Raw genomic sequence first — 22,289 nt, forward strand, 5'->3', positions numbered from 1 at the left:
ACATAGTAATGTGTCACACCCATCTATTATAAACATTATAACTTCACAGTTAATCAGTTATTGTTTACCCTCCTTACATAGTAATGTACCATACCCATCTATCATAAACATTATAACTTCACAGTTATTCAGATATTGTTTACCCTCCTTACATAGTAATGTACTGTACCCATCTGTCAAACATTATAACTTAACAGTTATTCAGATTGTTTACCCTCCTTACATAGTAATGTACTGTACCAATTTATCATAAACATTATAATTTCACAATTATTCAGATATTGTTTACCCTCCTTACATTGTAATGTGTCATTCCCATCTATCATAAACATAACAGTTATTCTGAAATTGTAAAATTTGTAATAAATTACAATATTTTATTAATAGTGTTGATACACTAACATGAAAATTAATAGCTAATGGATTTAATAAAAAAATTTAGATAAAATTATTGAATTATTATGTTATAAATACAAAAATGTATTAAACAAATACAAAAAGTAAAATCAGAGAAATGTGATTAAAAGTTACTAAAATTTGAAGTTAAAGTAAGGTCATCTAAGAACTTGACATTACTTTATGAGGATGTACACTTTAAGCCACATATAAGAGCACAGTAAACTATCACTTTATTAATGTTGTGTTAATTAGTGTCTCTACATACTGGGGGTAGGAATACTAACTTCAAGTTTTATATTACTTACCTTTTTATTTTTCATCTTTTTATGTTTATGTTTTTCTAACTTGGGAGAGCAGTCACCTTCCTACAGCTGTCTGCAGGCAGTAAAGAGTGATATATATGGGATGTTGTAGGTTTGAACACCCACATCTTGCTCTCCTAATTTCTTATGTGTGACACATGAATTGGAGGTTGAGACTGACAGATGGTTTGTCCCCACCACATTGTGGTTCCTGTTTCCACAGGCACCACTAAAACCTAGAATACATTTTATAATACCACGTTGTAGCTTGTACCCTAGAATTCTTTTTAAAAATATGCAGCATATTTTGTTTCATGTTAATGTGTTTCCTTTATGGCTTAAACTTTTATGGTTATAATATAATTGATCAGAGGTTGGGATTTGCTGTTTTTAACACAGTCCTTCTTCATAATTTTATTTATTCATTCAGCTTCATTTGGATGTAATTATTTAATTACGTATATGTATTTTATATAGATTGTCCAGTGCGTAGTTAACATTACATAAGTTGCAGTGACTCTGCATGTGCACTGCACTCGTGTTACGTATACTATAATATGAAACTTATCTTTAGTCTTTTCTGTTTTGGATTGTTGTAGTAGACTAGTGTTGTGTAATATACAGTCACATATCAATTATTACATATGTATATAGATTATTACTATTTTGAAATAAATTATTAAACTTTTTTTTAAAATATAGAATAATAAATCAAGAAATAAAGGAAACAACTATCTCTTTTGATGACCTTTGAACTCAGTTGCTACTAAATATAAGTTGTTAACCTTTTTAAAATTTTTGCACATGGAGGATATCAGACAAAAAATTTTTTAGGTTTTATGTATACATTTGAATAATGTAAAATTTATAAATAATTATACTGATACCACAGAATATAAAATAAAAACCTCATATCCTTTCTATTTTCTGAAATATTAATATATTTACTAACAATACTACATATTTTTGCACTTTGCAACTTTTGTTAATTTAATTATTTTTCTTACAACCTGGAAAATCACATATAATGTTACAGTAGAGAAAGTTGTCAATGTCACACCAATGTAGTTTTTATTTCCTATTATTATATCTTCTTGATTTATTTTTAAATTGCCTTTATTATAAATACCCGTGTGTCAGAGCTAGCAGTAACAAAGAGACTGTTGACTTATCAGTACGAGCTGTTAGAATACTGCTATAGTCATTAAGAAGGATTATTTTCACAATTAGAAATCAATTTTTTTCTTATTAAACTGTCCTTATTTTTAGACATAAGACTTTGAATTTTAGTTTGAATATCTTTGACCCACTCTTTAGATATTTCATTGTAACCTTCCTCTGAAACCATTTGCCTTTTCCTAATTTAAGTTTTATTCTTTATAATTGTAGAAACCTTTGGACATCTACTATATGTGGTTGTAAATTGATAACTGCTAAGCATGATAAAATGATATAAAATAAACACCAGTTTATTTCTTTCTTGAAGACTAACTTTTGACCTACTGTTGTAGTTTCTCTTTTTGTACTTGTCTTTTATAGGCTTTGTATAGAGAGGGGGTTAAGGTGATGTTGTAACTAAAATTGCTTGTGACCATACGTTTTGTGTAAGTACCATAAGTAAAACATTTCTTATGCCCAGTAAATGCTTTTTTTTGTCATAACTACTAAGATACATGCTTGATTACCCCATATATACCAGTGACACACAGTCTCCCCTCATGCCTTTACCCAACCTTAAAAAAAAAACTTCATGCTTTATGATACTTGAAGAGTTCTCCGTTTTTGTCAGTGACCCTGCTGTGTTAATGTCATCTACACGTTACTGTGCATACCCATTTAAAGAGTGGTGGCAGTAGAGTACCTGCTTAACACCAAACCATGTGAATGTGTAGTTCGTTACTGTGCATACCCATTTAAAAAGTGGTGGCAGTAGAGTACCTGCTTAACACCAAACCATGTGAATGAGTAGTTCCGTCTGATCCACCTCAATTTTGTATTGGCTGTGTTTGCATATTCAAATTTGTTTCAAGGTAATGCATTCATTCCTATCTATGTGTTTAAGCTATTTCCTGGTGTTAACAATCATATCCATGATGTTTCATTCAACCATTGTATATTTACCTATAATAAAAATAACACCATGTGTATTAACCAAACCATTTTTCCTTTGTTTTTCAGCAAATGGAGAGGTTTAAAGTAGTAGAAAGGGAAACCAAAACCAAAGCGTATTCCAAAGAAGGGTTAGGGGGAGCACAGAAAGTTGATCCTGCACAGAAAGAAAAAGATGAGACAACTAATTGGCTGTCTGTAAGTAAGACTTAAATAGAAACGAATGTAAATGTGTAATTATGGGGCTAAATATTTATACTAAAATACTAATATTCTTTGTAAACCAAACTCAAACCTGTTCTTTTTACTTATTATAACCACCACACTGACAATTATTATTTTTATATAAACAGATATTTAATGTATACAGTTAAGTTGAAAACAATTTGATTGTAGCTGTTTATTTTTAATAATAAAATAGTATTATTACAGATTCTTAAACTAAAATATGTGAAAAAGAACTAAGTATTACTGAACAGTGATTTGTTAGTTAGTAAATATGAGAGTTTAGAATGAAGTTCATTGTGTTGTTTTAATAGATTGAAATGCTCCTCTTGGTAAGAATTGTTTAAGCCAGTTAGAACTACTTGTGTACATGAAACTTTGTGGGGGGGCTGTTGTAATTCCTCATGTCAATAATAAGATGGGTAGAACTGCTTGTATTGGTAACAGTCCTTATTGTTCAAGATGGGTAGAACTGCTTGTATTAGTAACAGTCCTTATTGTTCAAGATGGGTAGAACACCTTGTATTAGTAACAGTCCTTATTGTTCAAGATGGGTAGAACACCTTGTATTAGTAACAGTCCTTATTGTTCAAGATGGGTAGAACACCTTGTATTAGTAACAGTCCTTATTGTTCAAGATGGGTAGAACACCTTGTATTAGTAACAGTCCTTATTGTTCAAGATGGGTAGAACTGCTTGTATTGGTAACAGTCCTTATTGTTCAAGATGGGTAGAACACCTTGTATTAGTAACAGTCCTTATTGTTCAAGATGGGTAGAACACCTTGTGTTAGTAACAGTCCTTATTGTTCAAGATGGGTAGAACTGCTTGTATTAGTAACAGTCCTTATTGTTCAAGATGGGTAGAACACCTTGTATTAGTAACAGTCCTTATTGTTCAAGATGGGTAGAACTGCTTGTATTGGTAACAGTCCTTATTGTTCAAGATGGGTAGAACACCTTGTATTAGTAACAGTCCTTATTGTTCAAGATGGGTAGAACACCTTGTGTTAGTAACAGTCCTTATTGTTCAAGATGGGTAGAACTGCTTGTATTAGTAACAGTCCTTATTGTTCAAGATGGGTAGAACACCTTGTATTAGTAACAGTCCTTATTGTTCAAGATGGGTAGAACACCTGTATTAGTAACAGTCCTTATTGTTCAAGATGGGTAGAACACCTTGTATTAGTAACAGTCCTTATTGTTCAAGATGGGTAGAACACCTTGTATTAGTAACAGTCCTTATTGTTCAAGATGGGTAGAACTGCTTGTATTGGTAACAGTCCTTATTGTTCAAGATGGGTAGAACACCTTGTATTAGTAACAGTCCTTATTGTTCAAGATGGGTAGAACACCTTGTATTAGTAACAGTCCTTATTGTTCAAGATGGGTAGAACTGCTTGTATTAGTAACAGTCCTTATTGTTCAAGATGGGTTGGAACTGCTTGTATTAGTAACAGTCCTTATTGTTCAAGATGGGTAGAACTGCTTGTAACATCTGTTGAACCATAAAAAACAGATTTATATTAATAGTAATAAAGAACACTTAGAGATGTATTTGTTTCCTTAGACTTCATAGAGTCTCTAAACATACAAGTTGACCAGTTTGAGAGTGAGTGTGAGTCCCTAATGATTGGTTTCAAAAAGAAGAAAAGTGATAAAGAGGTGAGGTATAATTTTAACACTAGTATATCTTATAGGTGAGGTATAACTTTAACACTAGTATATCTTATAGGTGAGGTATAACTTTAACACTAGTATATCTTATAGGTGAGGTATAACTTTAACACTAGTATATCTGATAGGTGAGGTATAAATTTAACACTAGTTTATCTGATAGGTGAGGTATAATTTTAACACTAGTATATCTTATAGGTGAGGTATAATTTTAACACTAGTATATCTTATAGGTGAGGTATAACTTTAACACTAGTATATCTTATAGGTGAGGTATAACTTTAACACTAGTATATCTTATAGGTGAGGTATAACTTTAACACTAGTATATCTGATTGGTGAGGTATAACTTTAACACTAGTATATCTGATAGGTGAGGTATAACTTTAACACTAGTATATCTGATAGGTGAGGTATAATTTTAACACTAGTATATCTTATAGGTGAGGTATAATTTTAACACTAGTATATCTTATAGGTGAGGTATAACTTTAACACTAGTATATCTTATAGGTGAGGTATAACTTTAACACTAGTATATCTTATAGGTGAGGTATAACTTTAACACTAGTATATCTGATTGGTGAGGTATAACTTTAACACTAGTATATCTGATAGGTGAGGTATAAATTTAACACTAGTTTATCTGATAGGTGAGGTATAACTTTAACACTAGTATATCTTATAGGTGAGGTATAACTTTAACACTAGTATATCTGATAGGTGAGGTATAATTTTAACACTAGTATATCTTATAGGTGAGGTATAATTTTAACACTAGTATATCTTATAGGTGAGGTATAATTTTAACACTAGTATATCTTATAGGTGAGGTATAACTTTAACACTAGTATATCTTATAGGTGAGGTATAACTTTAACACTAGTATATCTGATTGGTGAGGTATAACTTTAACACTAGTATATCTGATAGGTGAGGTATAAATTTAACACTAGTTTATCTGATAGGTGAGGTATAACTTTAACACTAGTATATCTTATAGGTGAGGTATAACTTTAACACTAGTATATCTTATAGGTGAGGTATAAGTTTAACACTAGAATATCTGATAGGTGATGTATAACTTTAACACTAGAATATCTGATAGGTGAGGTATAACTTTAACACTAGTATATCTTATAGGTGAGGTATAACTTTAACACTAGTATATCTTATAGGTGAGGTATAACTTTAACACTAGTTTATCTTATAGGTGAGGTATAACTTTAACACTAGTATATCTTATAGGTGAGGTATAACTTTAACACTAGTATATCTTATAGGTGAGGTATAACTTTAACACTAGTTTATCTTATAGGTGAGGTATAACTTTAACACTAGTATATGTTATAGGTGAGGTATAACTTTAACACTAGTTTATCTTATAGGTGAGGTATAACTTTAACACTAGTTTATCTTATAGGTGAGGTATAACTTTAACACTAGTATATCTTATAGGTGAGGTATAACTTTAACACTAGTTTATCTTATAGGTGAGGTATAACTTTAACACTAGTATATCTTATAGGTGAGGTATAACTTTAACACTAGTTTATCTTATAGGTGAGGTATAACTTTAACACTAGTTTATCTTATCCTTTCTCTTTGATCACTGTATTGATGTAATTTTCAGGTTTGATATGTGAATAGTTCTATATTTTATAATTTGTACATTTGTTGTATGACTATTTTTATTTAATCAGTATGAGTAAGAGAACATTCAACTCTCTCTCATTATAGTTTTCTAACCAGATGAAAAATGTATATCTTAGGTTTAACAGGCTTCACTTATTACATACTTAACTTTATTATTACACTACCAGTAATGCTTTTGAAAATAAATTTGGGATATCTTGGGGAATTAATTTTTTGTTATTAGATATAGGAAAAAATTTATTTGTAAAATTGTGGAGACAATATTTACTGCTCTGAGCACAAAATTATCAATTTAAGATTAAAACACTCCTTTACCTAAAAAATATCATATTTCATTTATTTAATCTCTTAATCCTCGTAAACAAATATGAAATGTTCATTTTCACTAAAACTTTAAATTTTATCTATTACTTTCTCTTCCCTAACTCATAAGCATTTGATCATTTGGACAGAAGTTGTAACCACCATAAAACTATCAAATAAAATGAGTAGTGTTGTTCTATCATCTTTAGTATTGTTGATAATGTGTCTGTCTTCTAAACAGCTCAGCATGGCTAGGTGTTAAAGGCACTTGACTCATAATCTGAGGGTCGCTGTTTCAAATCCCCATAACTCCAAGTATGCTTACCCTTTCAGCCATAGGGGAGTTATAATGTGATGGTCAGTCCCACTATTCATTGATAAAAGAGTAGCCCAAGAGTTGGTGGTGGTGACTAGGTGCCTTCCCACTAGTCTGGCATTGCTAAATTAGGGACGGGTAGTGCAGATAACTCTTGAGTAGCTTTGTGCGAAATTCAAAACAGACCAAACTGTCTTCTAACCTTTTCACATCTGTTTTCTATGCTTATGCCACTGTTATTGGCTCAAGTAACAACATGACAAACATAAAGCAGTGAATCACTCCTCCTGTCATTAGATTTTTTACATGACCCCATCAACAACAAACAAGTATGTTATATTTTTAAAAACGGCTGGTATTGTAGAGAAAGCACTAATAGAGGAGCAAACAACGTTTGGTCATTGTGAACCTGAGGATAACCAAAGAAGGTCGAAACGTTGTTTGCTCCTCCTATTAGTGCTTTCTCTACCCATACCAGCCATTTTAAAATATATAATTTTCTCTACAAGTGGGTTTTCTCGTCATTACAAAACAACTATGTGTTGCCACAATAAATGAAGGTTTTGGCAGAGTTTATTATAAACCTGGCTCTTAGAACACACCACTAGAGGATTTAATAGCTTGTTTACAGTGTTTGCAAGAAGAATTATCTAAAGTAATAAAAGTGAAAGAAAACATTCAGGATATGGCTCTATACAAGTCTGGGCTTATGGGGGTATTTGAATGGTATCTTCTAAGAGTGGTCAGAATTTAGAAGTATAGATGTTACAAAGTGTGTAAGTGTAGATATTACTATTTATCTATAGGAGCTTAAGTTTCAGTTCTTTTTCTTAAGATATAGATGAATAAATAATGTGTGGAAAAACATTACAAACAGAGAGTAGAATTTACTACACATGATTCTTGCCTCCAAATGTTATTCAAAACTTTCCTTGTAGTTTTAAGGCTCTATAAGCATGGTTTCAGTGTAGAAAGTATCCTTAAGTACTTACTGTATATTTTTGTACTCATTTTTTGTAAAAATAATGTACTCTTGATCTCAATGATTTATTGGTTGTATTGAACTCGGTGCATTATTAAAATACTGAGAGATTAAAGGCTTAAATTGAAACAATTTGATTAATGTTATGAGGATTTTCTTTTTTTCTACAACATGTTCCTTAAACTGTCATTTGTCATCTTACTATATTTACATGTTGAACTACATGGACCAATAATAACATTTTTTAACTTTTCTATAAGTAATTTACTTATTAAGGTTGGTTTTTATTGGTCAATTAACTGAATACAATTAGTAACATACTTGTGACAAATTTATATGTAAGTAATAGTCAAAAGTAAGCCACAAGAGCAGTTTTTCAGAAACAGGACAGGTTAGAAGAGCTAAGAGACCACGTGGAGAAACATCGATACCACATCAAGCAGTTGGAAACATTGATGCGAATGCTAGACAACAGCACTATTGATGTGGATCAGGTAAAGAAGATAAAGGATGACATAGAGTACTACATTGAATCTTCTCAAGAGCCAGACTTTGAAGAAAACGAGTTCATCTATTCTGATCTGAACCTAGAGGGTATTCAGGAATATCTAGCCAAAAGTAAGAATCTGTTGTAGTAAGTGTGTACTCTGCACCCCAGGTTGATGTGTTCTGTTCTGATCTGAACCTAGAGGGTATTCAGGAATATCTAGCCAAAAGTAAGAATCTGTTGTAGTAAGTGTGTACTCTGCACCCCAGGTTGATGTGTTCTATTCTGATCTGAACCTAGAGGGTATTCAGGAATATCTAGCCAAAAGTAAGAATCTGTTGTAGTAAGTGTGTACTCTGCACCCCAGGTTGATGTGTTCTGTTCTGATCTGAACCTAGAGGGTATTCAGGAATATCTAGCCAAAAGTAAGAATCTGTTGTAGTAAGTGTGTACTCTGCACCCCAGGTTGATGTGTTCTATTCTGATCTGAACCTAGAGGGTATTCAGGAATATCTAGCCAAAAGTAAGAATCTGTTGTAGTAAGTGTGTACTCTGCACCCCAGGTTGATGTGTTCTGTTCTGATCTGAACCTAGAGGGTATTCAGGAATATCTAGCCAAAAGTAAGAATCTGTTGTAGTAAGTGTGTACTCTGCACCCCAGGTTGATGTGTTCTATTCTGATCTGAACCTAGAGGGTATTCAGGAATATCTAGCCAAAAGTAAGAATCTGTTGTAGTAAGTGTGTACTCTGCACCCCAGGTTGATGTGTTCTATTCTGATCTGAACCTAGAGGGTATTCAGGAATATCTAGCCAAAAGTAAGAATCTGTTGTAGTAAGTGTGTACTCTGCACCCCAGGTTGATGTGTTCTATTCTGATCTGAACCTAGAGGGTATTCAGGAATATCTAGCCAAAAGTAAGAATCTGTTGTAGTAAGTGTGTACTCTGCACCCCAGGTTGATGTGTTCTATTCTGATCTGAACCTAGAGGGTATTCAGGAATATCTAGCCAAAAGTAAGAATCTGTTGTAGTAAGTGTGTACTCTGCACCCCAGGTTGATGTGTTCTATTCTGATCTGAACCTAGAGGGTATTCAGGAATATCTAGCCAAAAGTAAGAATCTGTTGTAGTAAGTGTGTACTCTGCACCCCAGGTTGATGTGTTCTATTCTGATCTGAACCTAGAGGGTATTCAGGAATATCTAGCCAAAAGTAAGAATCTGTTGTAGTAAGTGTGTACTCTGCACCCCAGGTTGATGTGTTCTATTCTGATCTGAACCTAGAGGGTATTCAGGAATATCTAGCCAAAAGTAAGAATCTGTTGTAGTAAGTGTGTACTCTGCACCCCAGGTTGATGTGTTCTATTCTGATCTGAACCTAGAGGGTATTCAGGAATATCTAGCCAAAAGTAAGAATCTGTTGTAGTAAGTGTGTACTCTGCACCCCAGGTTGATGTGTTCTATTCTGATCTGAACCTAGAGGGTATTCAGGAATATCTAGCCAAAAGTAAGAATCTGTTGTAGTAAGTGTGTACTCTGCACCCCAGGTTGATGTGTTCTATTCTGATCTGAACCTAGAGGGTATTCAGGAATATCTAGCCAAAAGTAAGAATCTGTTGTAGTAAGTGTGTACTCTGCACCCCAGGTTGATGTGTTCTATTCTGATCTGAACCTAGAGGGTATTCAGGAATATCTAGCCAAAAGTAAGAATCTGTTGTAGTAAGTGTGTACTCTGCACCCCAGGTTGATGTGTTCTATTCTGATCTGAACCTAGAGGGTATTCAGGAATATCTAGCCAAAAGTAAGAATCTGTTGTAGTAAGTGTGTACTCTGCACCCCAGGTTGATGTGTTCTATTCTGATCTGAACCTAGAGGGTATTCAGGAATATCTAGCCAAAAGTAAGAATCTGTTGTAGTAAGTGTGTACTCTGCACCCCAGGTTGATGTGTTCTATTCTGATCTGAACCTAGAGGGTATTCAGGAATATCTAGCCAAAAGTAAGAATCTGTTGTAGTAAGTGTGTACTCTGCACCCCAGGTTGATGTGTTCTATTCTGATCTGAACCTAGAGGGTATTCAGGAATATCTAGCCAAAAGTAAGAATCTGTTGTAGTAAGTGTGTACTCTGCACCCCAGGTTGATGTGTTCTATTCTGATCTGAACCTAGAGGGTATTCAGGAATATCTAGCCAAAAGTAAGAATCTGTTGTAGTAAGTGTGTACTCTGCACCCCAGGTTGATGTGTTCTATTCTGATCTGAACCTAGAGGGTATTCAGGAATATCTAGCCAAAAGTAAGAATCTGTTGTAGTAAGTGTGTACTCTGCACCCCAGGTTGATGTGTTCTATTCTGATCTGAACCTAGAGGGTATTCAGGAATATCTAGCCAAAAGTAAGAATCTGTTGTAGTAAGTGTGTACTCTGCACCCCAGGTTGATGTGTTCTATTCTGATCTGAACCTAGAGGGTATTCAGGAATATCTAGCCAAAAGTAAGAATCTGTTGTAGTAAGTGTGTACTCTGCACCCCAGGTTGATGTGTTCTATTCTGATCTGAACCTAGAGGGTATTCAGGAATATCTAGCCAAAAGTAAGAATCTGTTGTAGTAAGTGTGTACTCTGCACCCCAGGTTGATGTGTTCTATTCTGATCTGAACCTAGAGGGTATTCAGGAATATCTAGCCAAAAGTAAGAATCTGTTGTAGTAAGTGTGTACTCTGCACCCCAGGTTGATGTGTTCTGTTCTGATCTGAACCTAGAGGGTATTCAGGAATATCTAGCCAAAAGTAAGAATCTGTTGTAGTAAGTGTGTACTCTGCACCCCAGGTTGATGTGTTCTATTCTGATCTGAACCTAGAGGGTATTCAGGAATATCTAGCCAAAAGTAAGAATCTGTTGTAGTAAGTGTGTACTCTGCACCCCAGGTTGATGTGTTCTATTCTGATCTGAACCTAGAGGGTATTCAGGAATATCTAGCCAAAAGTAAGAATCTGTTGTAGTAAGTGTGTACTCTGCACCCCAGGTTGATGTGTTCTGTTCTGATCTGAACCTAGAGGGTATTCAGGAATATCTAGCCAAAAGTAAGAATCTGTTGTAGTAAGTGTGTACTCTGCACCCCAGGTTGATGTGTTCTGTTCTGATCTGAACCTAGAGGGTATTCAGGAATATCTAGCCAAAAGTAAGAATCTGTTGTAGTAAGTGTGTACTCTGCACCCCAGGTTGATGTGTTCTATTCTGATCTGAACCTAGAGGGTATTCAGGAATATCTAGCCAAAAGTAAGAATCTGTTGTAGTAAGTGTGTACTCTGCACCCCAGGTTGATGTGTTCTATTCTGATCTGAACCTAGAGGGTATTCAGGAATATCTAGCCAAAAGTAAGAATCTGTTGTAGTAAGTGTGTACTCTGCACCCCAGGTTGATGTGTTCTATTCTGATCTGAACCTAGAGGGTATTCAGGAATATCTAGCCAAAAGTAAGAATCTGTTGTAGTAAGTGTGTACTCTGCACCCCAGGTTGATGTGTTCTATTCTGATCTGAACCTAGAGGGTATTCAGGAATATCTAGCCAAAAGTAAGAATCTGTTGTAGTAAGTGTGTACTCTGCACCCCAGGTTGATGTGTTCTATTCTGATCTGAACCTAGAGGGTATTCAGGAATATCTAGCCAAAAGTAAGAATCTGTTGTAGTAAGTGTGTACTCTGCACCCCAGGTTGATGTGTTCTATTCTGATCTGAACCTAGAGGGTATTCAGGAATATCTAGCCAAAAGTAAGAATCTGTTGTAGTAAGTGTGTACTCTGCACCCCAGGTTGATGTGTTCTATTCTGATCTGAACCTAGAGGGTATTCAGGAATATCTAGCCAAAAGTAAGAATCTGTTGTAGTAAGTGTGTACTCTGCACCCCAGGTTGATGTGTTCTATTCTGATCTGAACCTAGAGGGTATTCAGGAATATCTAGCCAAAAGTAAGAATCTGTTGTAGTAAGTGTGTACTCTGCACCCCAGGTTGATGTGTTCTATTCTGATCTGAACCTAGAGGGTATTCAGGAATATCTAGCCAAAAGTAAGAATCTGTTGTAGTAAGTGTGTACTCTGCACCCCAGGTTGATGTGTTCTATTCTGATCTGAACCTAGAGGGTATTCAGGAATATCTAGCCAAAAGTAAGAATCTGTTGTAGTAAGTGTGTACTCTGCACCCCAGGTTGATGTGTTCTATTCTGATCTGAACCTAGAGGGTATTCAGGAATATCTAGCCAAAAGTAAGAATCTGTTGTAGTAAGTGTGTACTCTGCACCCCAGGTTGATGTGTTCTATTCTGATCTGAACCTAGAGGGTATTCAGGAATATCTAGCCAAAAGTAAGAATCTGTTGTAGTAAGTGTGTACTCTGCACCCCAGGTTGATGTGTTCTATTCTGATCTGAACCTAGAGGGTATTCAGGAATATCTAGCCAAAAGTAAGAATCTGTTGTAGTAAGTGTGTACTCTGCACCCCAGGTTGATGTGTTCTATTCTGATCTGAACCTAGAGGGTATTCAGGAATATCTAGCCAAAAGTAAGAATCTGTTGTAGTAAGTGTGTACTCTGCACCCCAGGTTGATGTGTTCTATTCTGATCTGAACCTAGAGGGTATTCAGGAATATCTAGCCAAAAGTAAGAATCTGTTGTAGTAAGTGTGTACTCTGCACCCCAGGTTGATGTGTTCTATTCTGATCTGAACCTAGAGGGTATTCAGGAATATCTAGCCAAAAGTAAGAATCTGTTGTAGTAAGTGTGTACTCTGCACCCCAGGTTGATGTGTTCTATTCTGATCTGAACCTAGAGGGTATTCAGGAATATCTAGCCAAAAGTAAGAATCTGTTGTAGTAAGTGTGTACTCTGCACCCCAGGTTGATGTGTTCTGTTCTGATCTGAACCTAGAGGGTATTCAGGAATATCTAGCCAAAAGTAAGAATCTGTTGTAGTAAGTGTGTACTCTGCACCCCAGGTTGATGTGTTCTATTCTGATCTGAACCTAGAGGGTATTCAGGAATATCTAGCCAAAAGTAAGAATCTGTTGTAGTAAGTGTGTACTCTGCACCCCAGGTTGATGTGTTCTATTCTGATCTGAACCTAGAGGGTATTCAGGAATATCTAGCCAAAAGTAAGAATCTGTTGTAGTGTGTACTCTGCACCCCAGGTTGATTCTGATCTGAACCTAGAGGGTATTCAGGAATATCTAGCCAAAAGTAAGAATCTGTTGTAGTAAGTGTGTACTCTGCACCCCAGGTTGATGTGTTCTATTCTGATCTGAACCTAGAGGGTATTCAGGAATATCTAGCCAAAAGTAAGAATCTGTTGTAGTAAGTGTGTACTCTGCACCCCAGGTTGATGTGTTCTATTCTGATCTGAACCTAGAGGGTATTCAGGAATATCTAGCCAAAAGTAAGAATCTGTTGTAGTAAGTGTGTACTCTGCACCCCAGGTTGATGTGTTCTATTCTGATCTGAACCTAGAGGGTATTCAGGAATATCTAGCCAAAAGTAAGAATCTGTTGTAGTAAGTGTGTACTCTGCACCCCAGGTTGATGTGTTCTATTCTGATCTGAACCTAGAGGGTATTCAGGAATATCTAGCCAAAAGTAAGAATCTGTTGTAGTAAGTGTGTACTCTGCACCCCAGGTTGATGTGTTCTATTCTGATCTGAACCTAGAGGGTATTCAGGAATATCTAGCCAAAAGTAAGAATCTGTTGTAGTAAGTGTGTACTCTGCACCCCAGGTTGATGTGTTCTATTCTGATCTGAACCTAGAGGGTATTCAGGAATATCTAGCCAAAAGTAAGAATCTGTTGTAGTAAGTGTGTACTCTGCACCCCAGGTTGATGTGTTCTATTCTGATCTGAACCTAGAGGGTATTCAGGAATATCTAGCCAAAAGTAAGAATCTGTTGTAGTAAGTGTGTACTCTGCACCCCAGGTTGATGTGTTCTATTCTGATCTGAACCTAGAGGGTATTCAGGAATATCTAGCCAAAAGTAAGAATCTGTTGTAGTAAGTGTGTACTCTGCACCCCAGGTTGATGTGTTCTATTCTGATCTGAACCTAGAGGGTATTCAGGAATATCTAGCCAAAAGTAAGAATCTGTTGTAGTAAGTGTGTACTCTGCACCCCAGGTTGATGTGTTCTATTCTGATCTGAACCTAGAGGGTATTCAGGAATATCTAGCCAAAAGTAAGAATCTGTTGTAGTAAGTGTGTACTCTGCACCCCAGGTTGATGTGTTCTATTCTGATCTGAACCTAGAGGGTATTCAGGAATATCTAGCCAAAAGTAAGAATCTGTTGTAGTAAGTGTGTACTCTGCACCCCAGGTTGATGTGTTCTATTCTGATCTGAACCTAGAGGGTATTCAGGAATATCTAGCCAAAAGTAAGAATCTGTTGTAGTAAGTGTGTACTCTGCACCCCAGGTTGATGTGTTCTATTCTGATCTGAACCTAGAGGGTATTCAGGAATATCTAGCCAAAAGTAAGAATCTGTTGTAGTAAGTGTGTACTCTGCACCCCAGGTTGATGTGTTCTATTCTGATCTGAACCTAGAGGGTATTCAGGAATATCTAGCCAAAAGTAAGAATCTGTTGTAGTAAGTGTGTACTCTGCACCCCAGGTTGATGTGTTCTATTCTGATCTGAACCTAGAGGGTATTCAGGAATATCTAGCCAAAAGTAAGAATCTGTTGTAGTAAGTGTGTACTCTGCACCCCAGGTTGATGTGTTCTATTCTGATCTGAACCTAGAGGGTATTCAGGAATATCTAGCCAAAAGTAAGAATCTGTTGTAGTAAGTGTGTACTCTGCACCCCAGGTTGATGTGTTCTATTCTGATCTGAACCTAGAGGGTATTCAGGAATATCTAGCCAAAAGTAAGAATCTGTTGTAGTAAGTGTGTACTCTGCACCCCAGGTTGATGTGTTCTATTCTGATCTGAACCTAGAGGGTATTCAGGAATATCTAGCCAAAAGTAAGAATCTGTTGTAGTAAGTGTGTACTCTGCACCCCAGGTTGATGTGTTCTATTCTGATCTGAACCTAGAGGGTATTCAGGAATATCTAGCCAAAAGTAAGAATCTGTTGTAGTAAGTGTGTACTCTGCACCCCAGGTTGATGTGTTCTATTCTGATCTGAACCTAGAGGGTATTCAGGAATATCTAGCCAAAAGTAAGAATCTGTTGTAGTAAGTGTGTACTCTGCACCCCAGGTTGATGTGTTCTATTCTGATCTGAACCTAGAGGGTATTCAGAATATCTAGCCAAAAGTAAGTTGTAGTAAGTGTGTACTCTGCACCCCAGGTTGATGTGTTCTATTCTGATCTGAACCTAGAGGGTATTCAGGAATATCTAGCCAAAAGTAAGAATCTGTTGTAGTAAGTGTGTACTCTGCACCCCAGGTTGATGTGTTCTATTCTGATCTGAACCTAGAGGGTATTCAGGAATATCTAGCCAAAAGTAAGAATCTGTTGTAGTAAGTGTGTACTCTGCACCCCAGGTTGATGTGTTCTATTCTGATCTGAACCTAGAGGGTATTCAGGAATATCTAGCCAAAAGTAAGAATCTGTTGTAGTAAGTGTGTACTCTGCACCCCAGGTTGATGTGTTCTATTCTGATCTGAACCTAGAGGGTATTCAGGAATATCTAGCCAAAAGTAAGAATCTGTTGTAGTAAGTGTGTACTCTGCACCCCAGGTTGATGTGTTCTATTCTGATCTGAACCTAGAGGGTATTCAGGAATATCTAGCCAAAAGTAAGAATCTGTTGTAGTAAGTGTGTACTCTGCACCCCAGGTTGATGTGTTCTATTCTGATCTGAACCTAGAGGGTATTCAGGAATATCTAGCCAAAAGTAAGAATCTGTTGTAGTAAGTGTGTACTCTGCACCCCAGGTTGATGTGTTCTATTCTGATCTGAACCTAGAGGGTATTCAGGAATATCTAGCCAAAAGTAAGAATCTGTTGTAGTAAGTGTGTACTCTGCACCCCAGGTTGATGTGTTCTATTCTGATCTGAACCTAGAGGGTATTCAGGAATATCTAGCCAAAAGTAAGAATCTGTTGTAGTAAGTGTGTACTCTGCACCCCAGGTTGATGTGTTCTATTCTGATCTGAACCTAGAGGGTATTCAGGAATATCTAGCCAAAAGTAAGAATCTGTTGTAGTAAGTGTGTACTCTGCACCCCAGGTTGATGTGTTCTATTCTGATCTGAACCTAGAGGGTATTCAGGAATATCTAGCCAAAAGTAAGAATCTGTTGTAGTAAGTGTGTACTCTGCACCCCAGGTTGATGTGTTCTATTCTGATCTGAACCTAGAGGGTATTCAGGAATATCTAGCCAAAAGTAAGAATCTGTTGTAGTAAGTGTGTACTCTGCACCCCAGGTTGATGTGTTCTATTCTGATCTGAACCTAGAGGGTATTCAGGAATATCTAGCCAAAAGTAAGAATCTGTTGTAGTAAGTGTGTACTCTGCACCCCAGGTTGATGTGTTCTATTCTGATCTGAACCTAGAGGGTATTCAGGAATATCTAGCCAAAAGTAAGAATCTGTTGTAGTAAGTGTGTACTCTGCACCCCAGGTTGATGTGTTCTATTCTGATCTGAACCTAGAGGGTATTCAGGAATATCTAGCCAAAAGTAAGAATCTGTTGTAGTAAGTGTGTACTCTGCACCCCAGGTTGATGTGTTCTATTCTGATCTGAACCTAGAGGGTATTCAGGAATATCTAGCCAAAAGTAAGAATCTGTTGTAGTAAGTGTGTACTCTGCACCCCAGGTTGATGTGTTCTATTCTGATCTGAACCTAGAGGGTATTCAGGAATATCTAGCCAAAAGTAAGAATCTGTTGTAGTAAGTGTGTACTCTGCACCCCAGGTTGATGTGTTCTATTCTGATCTGAACCTAGAGGGTATTCAGGAATATCTAGCCAAAAGTAAGAATCTGTTGTAGTAAGTGTGTACTCTGCACCCCAGGTTGATGTGTTCTATTCTGATCTGAACCTAGAGGGTATTCAGGAATATCTAGCCAAAAGTAAGAATCTGTTGTAGTAAGTGTGTACTCTGCACCCCAGGTTGATGTGTTCTATTCTGATCTGAACCTAGAGGGTATTCAGGAATATCTAGCCAAAAGTAAGAATCTGTTGTAGTAAGTGTGTACTCTGCACCCCAGGTTGATGTGTTCTATTCTGATCTGAACCTAGAGGGTATTCAGGAATATCTAGCCAAAAGTAAGAATCTGTTGTAGTAAGTGTGTACTCTGCACCCCAGGTTGATGTGTTCTATTCTGATCTGAACCTAGAGGGTATTCAGGAATATCTAGCCAAAAGTAAGAATCTGTTGTAGTAAGTGTGTACTCTGCACCCCAGGTTGATGTGTTCTGTTCTGATCTGAACCTAGAGGGTATTCAGGAATATCTAGCCAAAAGTAAGAATCTGTTGTAGTAAGTGTGTACTCTGCACCCCAGGTTGATGTGTTCTATTCTGATCTGAACCTAGAGGGTATTCAGGAATATCTAGCCAAAAGTAAGAATCTGTTGTAGTAAGTGTGTACTCTGCACCCCAGGTTGATGTGTTCTATTCTGATCTGAACCTAGAGGGTATTCAGGAATATCTAGCCAAAAGTAAGAATCTGTTGTAGTAAGTGTGTACTCTGCACCCCAGGTTGATGTGTTCTATTCTGATCTGAACCTAGAGGGTATTCAGGAATATCTAGCCAAAAGTAAGAATCTGTTGTAGTAAGTGTGTACTCTGCACCCCAGGTTGATGTGTTCTATTCTGATCTGAACCTAGAGGGTATTCAGGAATATCTAGCCAAAAGTAAGAATCTGTTGTAGTAAGTGTGTACTCTGCACCCCAGGTTGATGTGTTCTATTCTGATCTGAACCTAGAGGGTATTCAGGAATATCTAGCCAAAAGTAAGAATCTGTTGTAGTAAGTGTGTACTCTGCACCCCAGGTTGATGTGTTCTATTCTGATCTGAACCTAGAGGGTATTCAGGAATATCTAGCCAAAAGTAAGAATCTGTTGTAGTAAGTGTGTACTCTGCACCCCAGGTTGATGTGTTCTGTTCTGATCTGAACCTAGAGGGTATTCAGGAATATCTAGCCAAAAGTAAGAATCTCTTATAGTAAGTGTGTACTCTGCACCCCAGGTTGATGTGTTCTATTCTGATCTGAACCTAGAGGGTATTCAGGAATATCTAGCCAAAAGTAAGAATCTGTTGTAGTAAGTGTGTACTCTGCACCCCAGGTTGATGTGCAAGGAAAGTTATGTACTCTGCACCCTAGGTTGATGTGCAAGGAAAGTTATGTACTCTGCACCCTACGTTGATGTGCAAGGAAAGTTGTGTACTCTGCACCCTAGGTTGATGTGCAAGGAAAGTTATGTACTCTGCACCCCAGGTTGATTGCAAGGAAAGTTATGTACTCTGCACCCCAGGTTGATGTGCAAGGAAAGTTAATTTGTGCATCAGCAAATTGCTGCTTGTGCATTATTTAGAAATATTTAAACTTTTTATGGAACTCTTACCTAAAGTGAAAACATCGTAAATTATAAATACATAGAGAATGTTTGAGATCATTAATGTAATTCTAATACGAACAGTAATTTTACACTTATTTTCAATAGACATATTATTAATTATCTCCATTAAATAAAACTAGAAGGAATCCTCAATAGCATACTGAGTTCTTAATTTAATAAAACTCAAGTTTCTTGTCTAGCTTAGTTATCTCCATTAAATAAAACTAGAAGGAATCCTCAATAGCTGTGGCACTTAATTCTTTTTGTAAATAGTAGAGTAAATTAATCTATGAGACCTTTACTTTCTTTTAAATTAGCTTGGTTTTTGTGCACCAGCAGTACCAAGCATGAGACACAGGTATACCTGTTTTGATTTTATTACTCATCAGGATCTGTACCCTCAAATTGAACTTCTGTTATATGTGATTAGAGTAAATTAATCTATAATACCTTGGGCATGGTCAATTACGTCAGTCAAGGGTTTGACGTCTTGAGTCTAAATCTCCAATTTGATCTTAAATCAGTTAAAAGATAACTGAGTTACAAGTTAAAAGTATGTACTTGTAAAACAAAACAAAACATGGAGCCATTTCTGAGCTGCTGCACCATGACTAGTATAAAGTAAAGAAATTTAATTTTTTTATTCATGAATAACATATAATTACAAAAATGAATTTATTAAATTTGATTCTATAATATTTACAGTAAAAAACGTGTAAACAGATACATAATGTGTATTGGTGATTACTTTGTTTCACCAAAATCATAGAAATGTATAAAAAATTGGGAAAGAATTGAGCCAATTGTGTGTTTCATAAATGTGCAAATTTCTTAGTCTCAGGAATACTCTAAGATGGATAATAAAACGTTTGTAAAAAAAGAAATTAATAATCAAATTTAGGGATCTTATATTTATTTACAGAGAAATTGTTGTTGGACGTCTTTGATTGAAAAACAATTTTAGGATATGTCTATCTCCTGTTTCTTTTAACTAGGAGATGATGAAAATTCTACAGCCCTTTCTACCACACCCACATCAACAAATTCTGGATCCCCTGTGCCTAGTCCAGGTTTAACAAACCATTCCAAGGCCAGTGAGGTGAGGACAGTTATACATATTTCCTTCTGTTCAATAATCTTAAAATTTATACATTTTATTAAGATTTGTGTATCATTGTTTCTTTTCTTTAGTTACTGTGTGTCCAAGATTTCAGTCTGCAGTGATTTCAAAATGTAATATTTTAGCTCAAATTCAACAATAGTGAAAAAACGTTCAAGGGCCTTTATAGTGACTTTATTATCTAATCTACTGCATAATTAATTAAGGAAAACTTTCCACACTTCACACTGAATCATTTTTGCTACTGGATTCTTTTATTGCACCATGCAGGTGTCTTGTGTCAAGTTTCATTTCAAGGATGTACACGAATTGGAAATTATTTTTCCCTTCTCAATTTATATTTTTTGAAAGTTGAATATAAAACTTACTTATCGAAATTTTATTTCTAGTTAGGTAAGTGAGAAATTTAAATCATATGCAATCACTGTACTAGAAAATGTAAAGCATATATGGAATACTGCAGGAGGTAATGCAAGTTTCCTTTGTATGAGGTGGTCAGTACAGCATTCTCTGCTCAAGTATATTTGTTTTACATTTGACAGACTATTTATGCAAAGAAAAATTCCTTCATTATAGCATTCATGAGATAAACTATGATTTTGTCAGCTACTAAATTTTTCTAGTAACCATTAGATAGCTATTGGTATAAATATAGTGACACCTGTGTATATGCAAACTGTCCTCCTCTTGTTCCCCTCAGTGTGGATTCCTGTACGTGGTAAGGGGACCTTTCAAGGAAGGTTCTGTTTCTTCATTTTACCTCCTCTGGGATCTAAACATTTACCTATGTGTTTGCTGTGCATAGTGATCCATGAAGGAGAGGAGAGGAGAGGATCCTTGTGGTTGAGGGGTCCAACTCTAACACACCACTTTGGTCTTGAATTCCTGTAGACTAGCAGCCTTGGGGTGGCCACCCTAGAGTCAGTTGGCTGGTCCACTTGGGCTAGGGTCAAGCAAGTACCAGTGTTTGATGTTCTCAACAGGTGTTGTGGACATTGTATCTGTTGCTAGTGTTTGGGTATAATGCTCACAAAACCCGGCATTGCTGCAGTGTCCTTGTTTGACATTGTAGTGCATCCCCTCAGAGGGCTTCATGGTGGGGGGGGTCAGAGGGCACTGAAATGTGGCTTCTTTGTTATGGATACCTTTCTTTCTAACAAGATAAATAAAAAATGAAAGAATTGCAAAAACAGTTCATTGGAAAATGACCATGCATGGACAACTTTTTTGTACAGTCAATTACAGCCAGGTTCTACACCTTGATTTCTGATTCTCCATTCCTCTTCTGAGGAGATGTCTCCATTTTTCATTCAGAAGGAATTAGAAGAACTTGCTGGCTCCCAAAAGTCAGTAAAGACTTTGTGCTCTGGAGACATTTTGGTGGAAACATTTTCACCACAGTATACCAAACTTCTCTGTCAAAAGCCATTGGGGATATACCCATTGAGGTTACTCCTCATGTGACTTTGAATTCTTCCAGAGAAGTTATAGTTGAGAAATCAAAAGCTATTGGGGATATACCCACTGAGGTTACTCCCCATGTGACTTTGAATTCTTCCAGAGGAGTTATACTTGAGAAGGATGTAAAGAACGTTCCTCAGTTGGACATCCTTGCTGGTTTCTCCTGCCAAGGTGTTACTATGGTATGCTGAATCTTCATCCATAAAGATGAAATTACAGACCTACCAATGTTCTGATACTAACGTTTACATCACCTCATCCTCCCACCACAGTCAAAGCAGGTTATCTGAACTGTAAGGTATAGCCCTATATTCCTAACCCTCTCGTATGTTTCCAGTGTCAGTAGTTTAGTCACTCAGAAACATCATGTCGTGGTTCTTTGGTGTGTGCTCCTTGTGGTGGTAGAGGCCATGATGCTTACAAGTGCAACCTGAAGCCAAGCTATGTTAACTGTAGTGGCCCCTGCCTCTCTTACTCTATTTCTTGCCCTAAATGGGTAGAAGAGAAAGAGATGCAATGCTTAAAGACTGTTAATAATATCACCTATTGAGAGGCTCAGACATGCTGCTGCACTCCACTCCACTACCACAGCGGGATTGCAGACAGATCTCTCTGTGCCTCCAACAGAGTCATTTGCAAAACATCTTAATCTTGTGCCCTCCATATTTAATAAAGTTGATGATTGAGGTTGATAGGTCTTTATACAATAAAGAAAAAAAAAATGTGGACTCAAAC

The 22,289-nt window shown here is 36.4% G+C and overlaps 1 protein-coding gene across 1 annotated transcript in view; it reads left to right on the top strand.

The window, feature by feature from the left end:
* The window catches only part of LOC143226975 (uncharacterized), a 40,586-nt gene that overhangs the window by 789 nt on the left and 17,508 nt on the right, over positions 1–22,289 (top strand). Inside the window, exons 2-4 of the mRNA XM_076458524.1 lie at positions 2,880–3,008; positions 8,355–8,586; positions 19,969–20,072. Of these exons, the coding sequence (XP_076314639.1) occupies positions 2,880–3,008; positions 8,355–8,586; positions 19,969–20,072 (465 nt within the window). The remainder of the gene's footprint in view (positions 1–2,879; positions 3,009–8,354; positions 8,587–19,968; positions 20,073–22,289) is intronic.

This window comes from Tachypleus tridentatus, chromosome 9 (genome assembly GCF_004210375.1).
Source record: "Tachypleus tridentatus isolate NWPU-2018 chromosome 9, ASM421037v1, whole genome shotgun sequence".
NCBI lineage: Eukaryota > Metazoa > Arthropoda > Merostomata > Xiphosura > Limulidae > Tachypleus > Tachypleus tridentatus.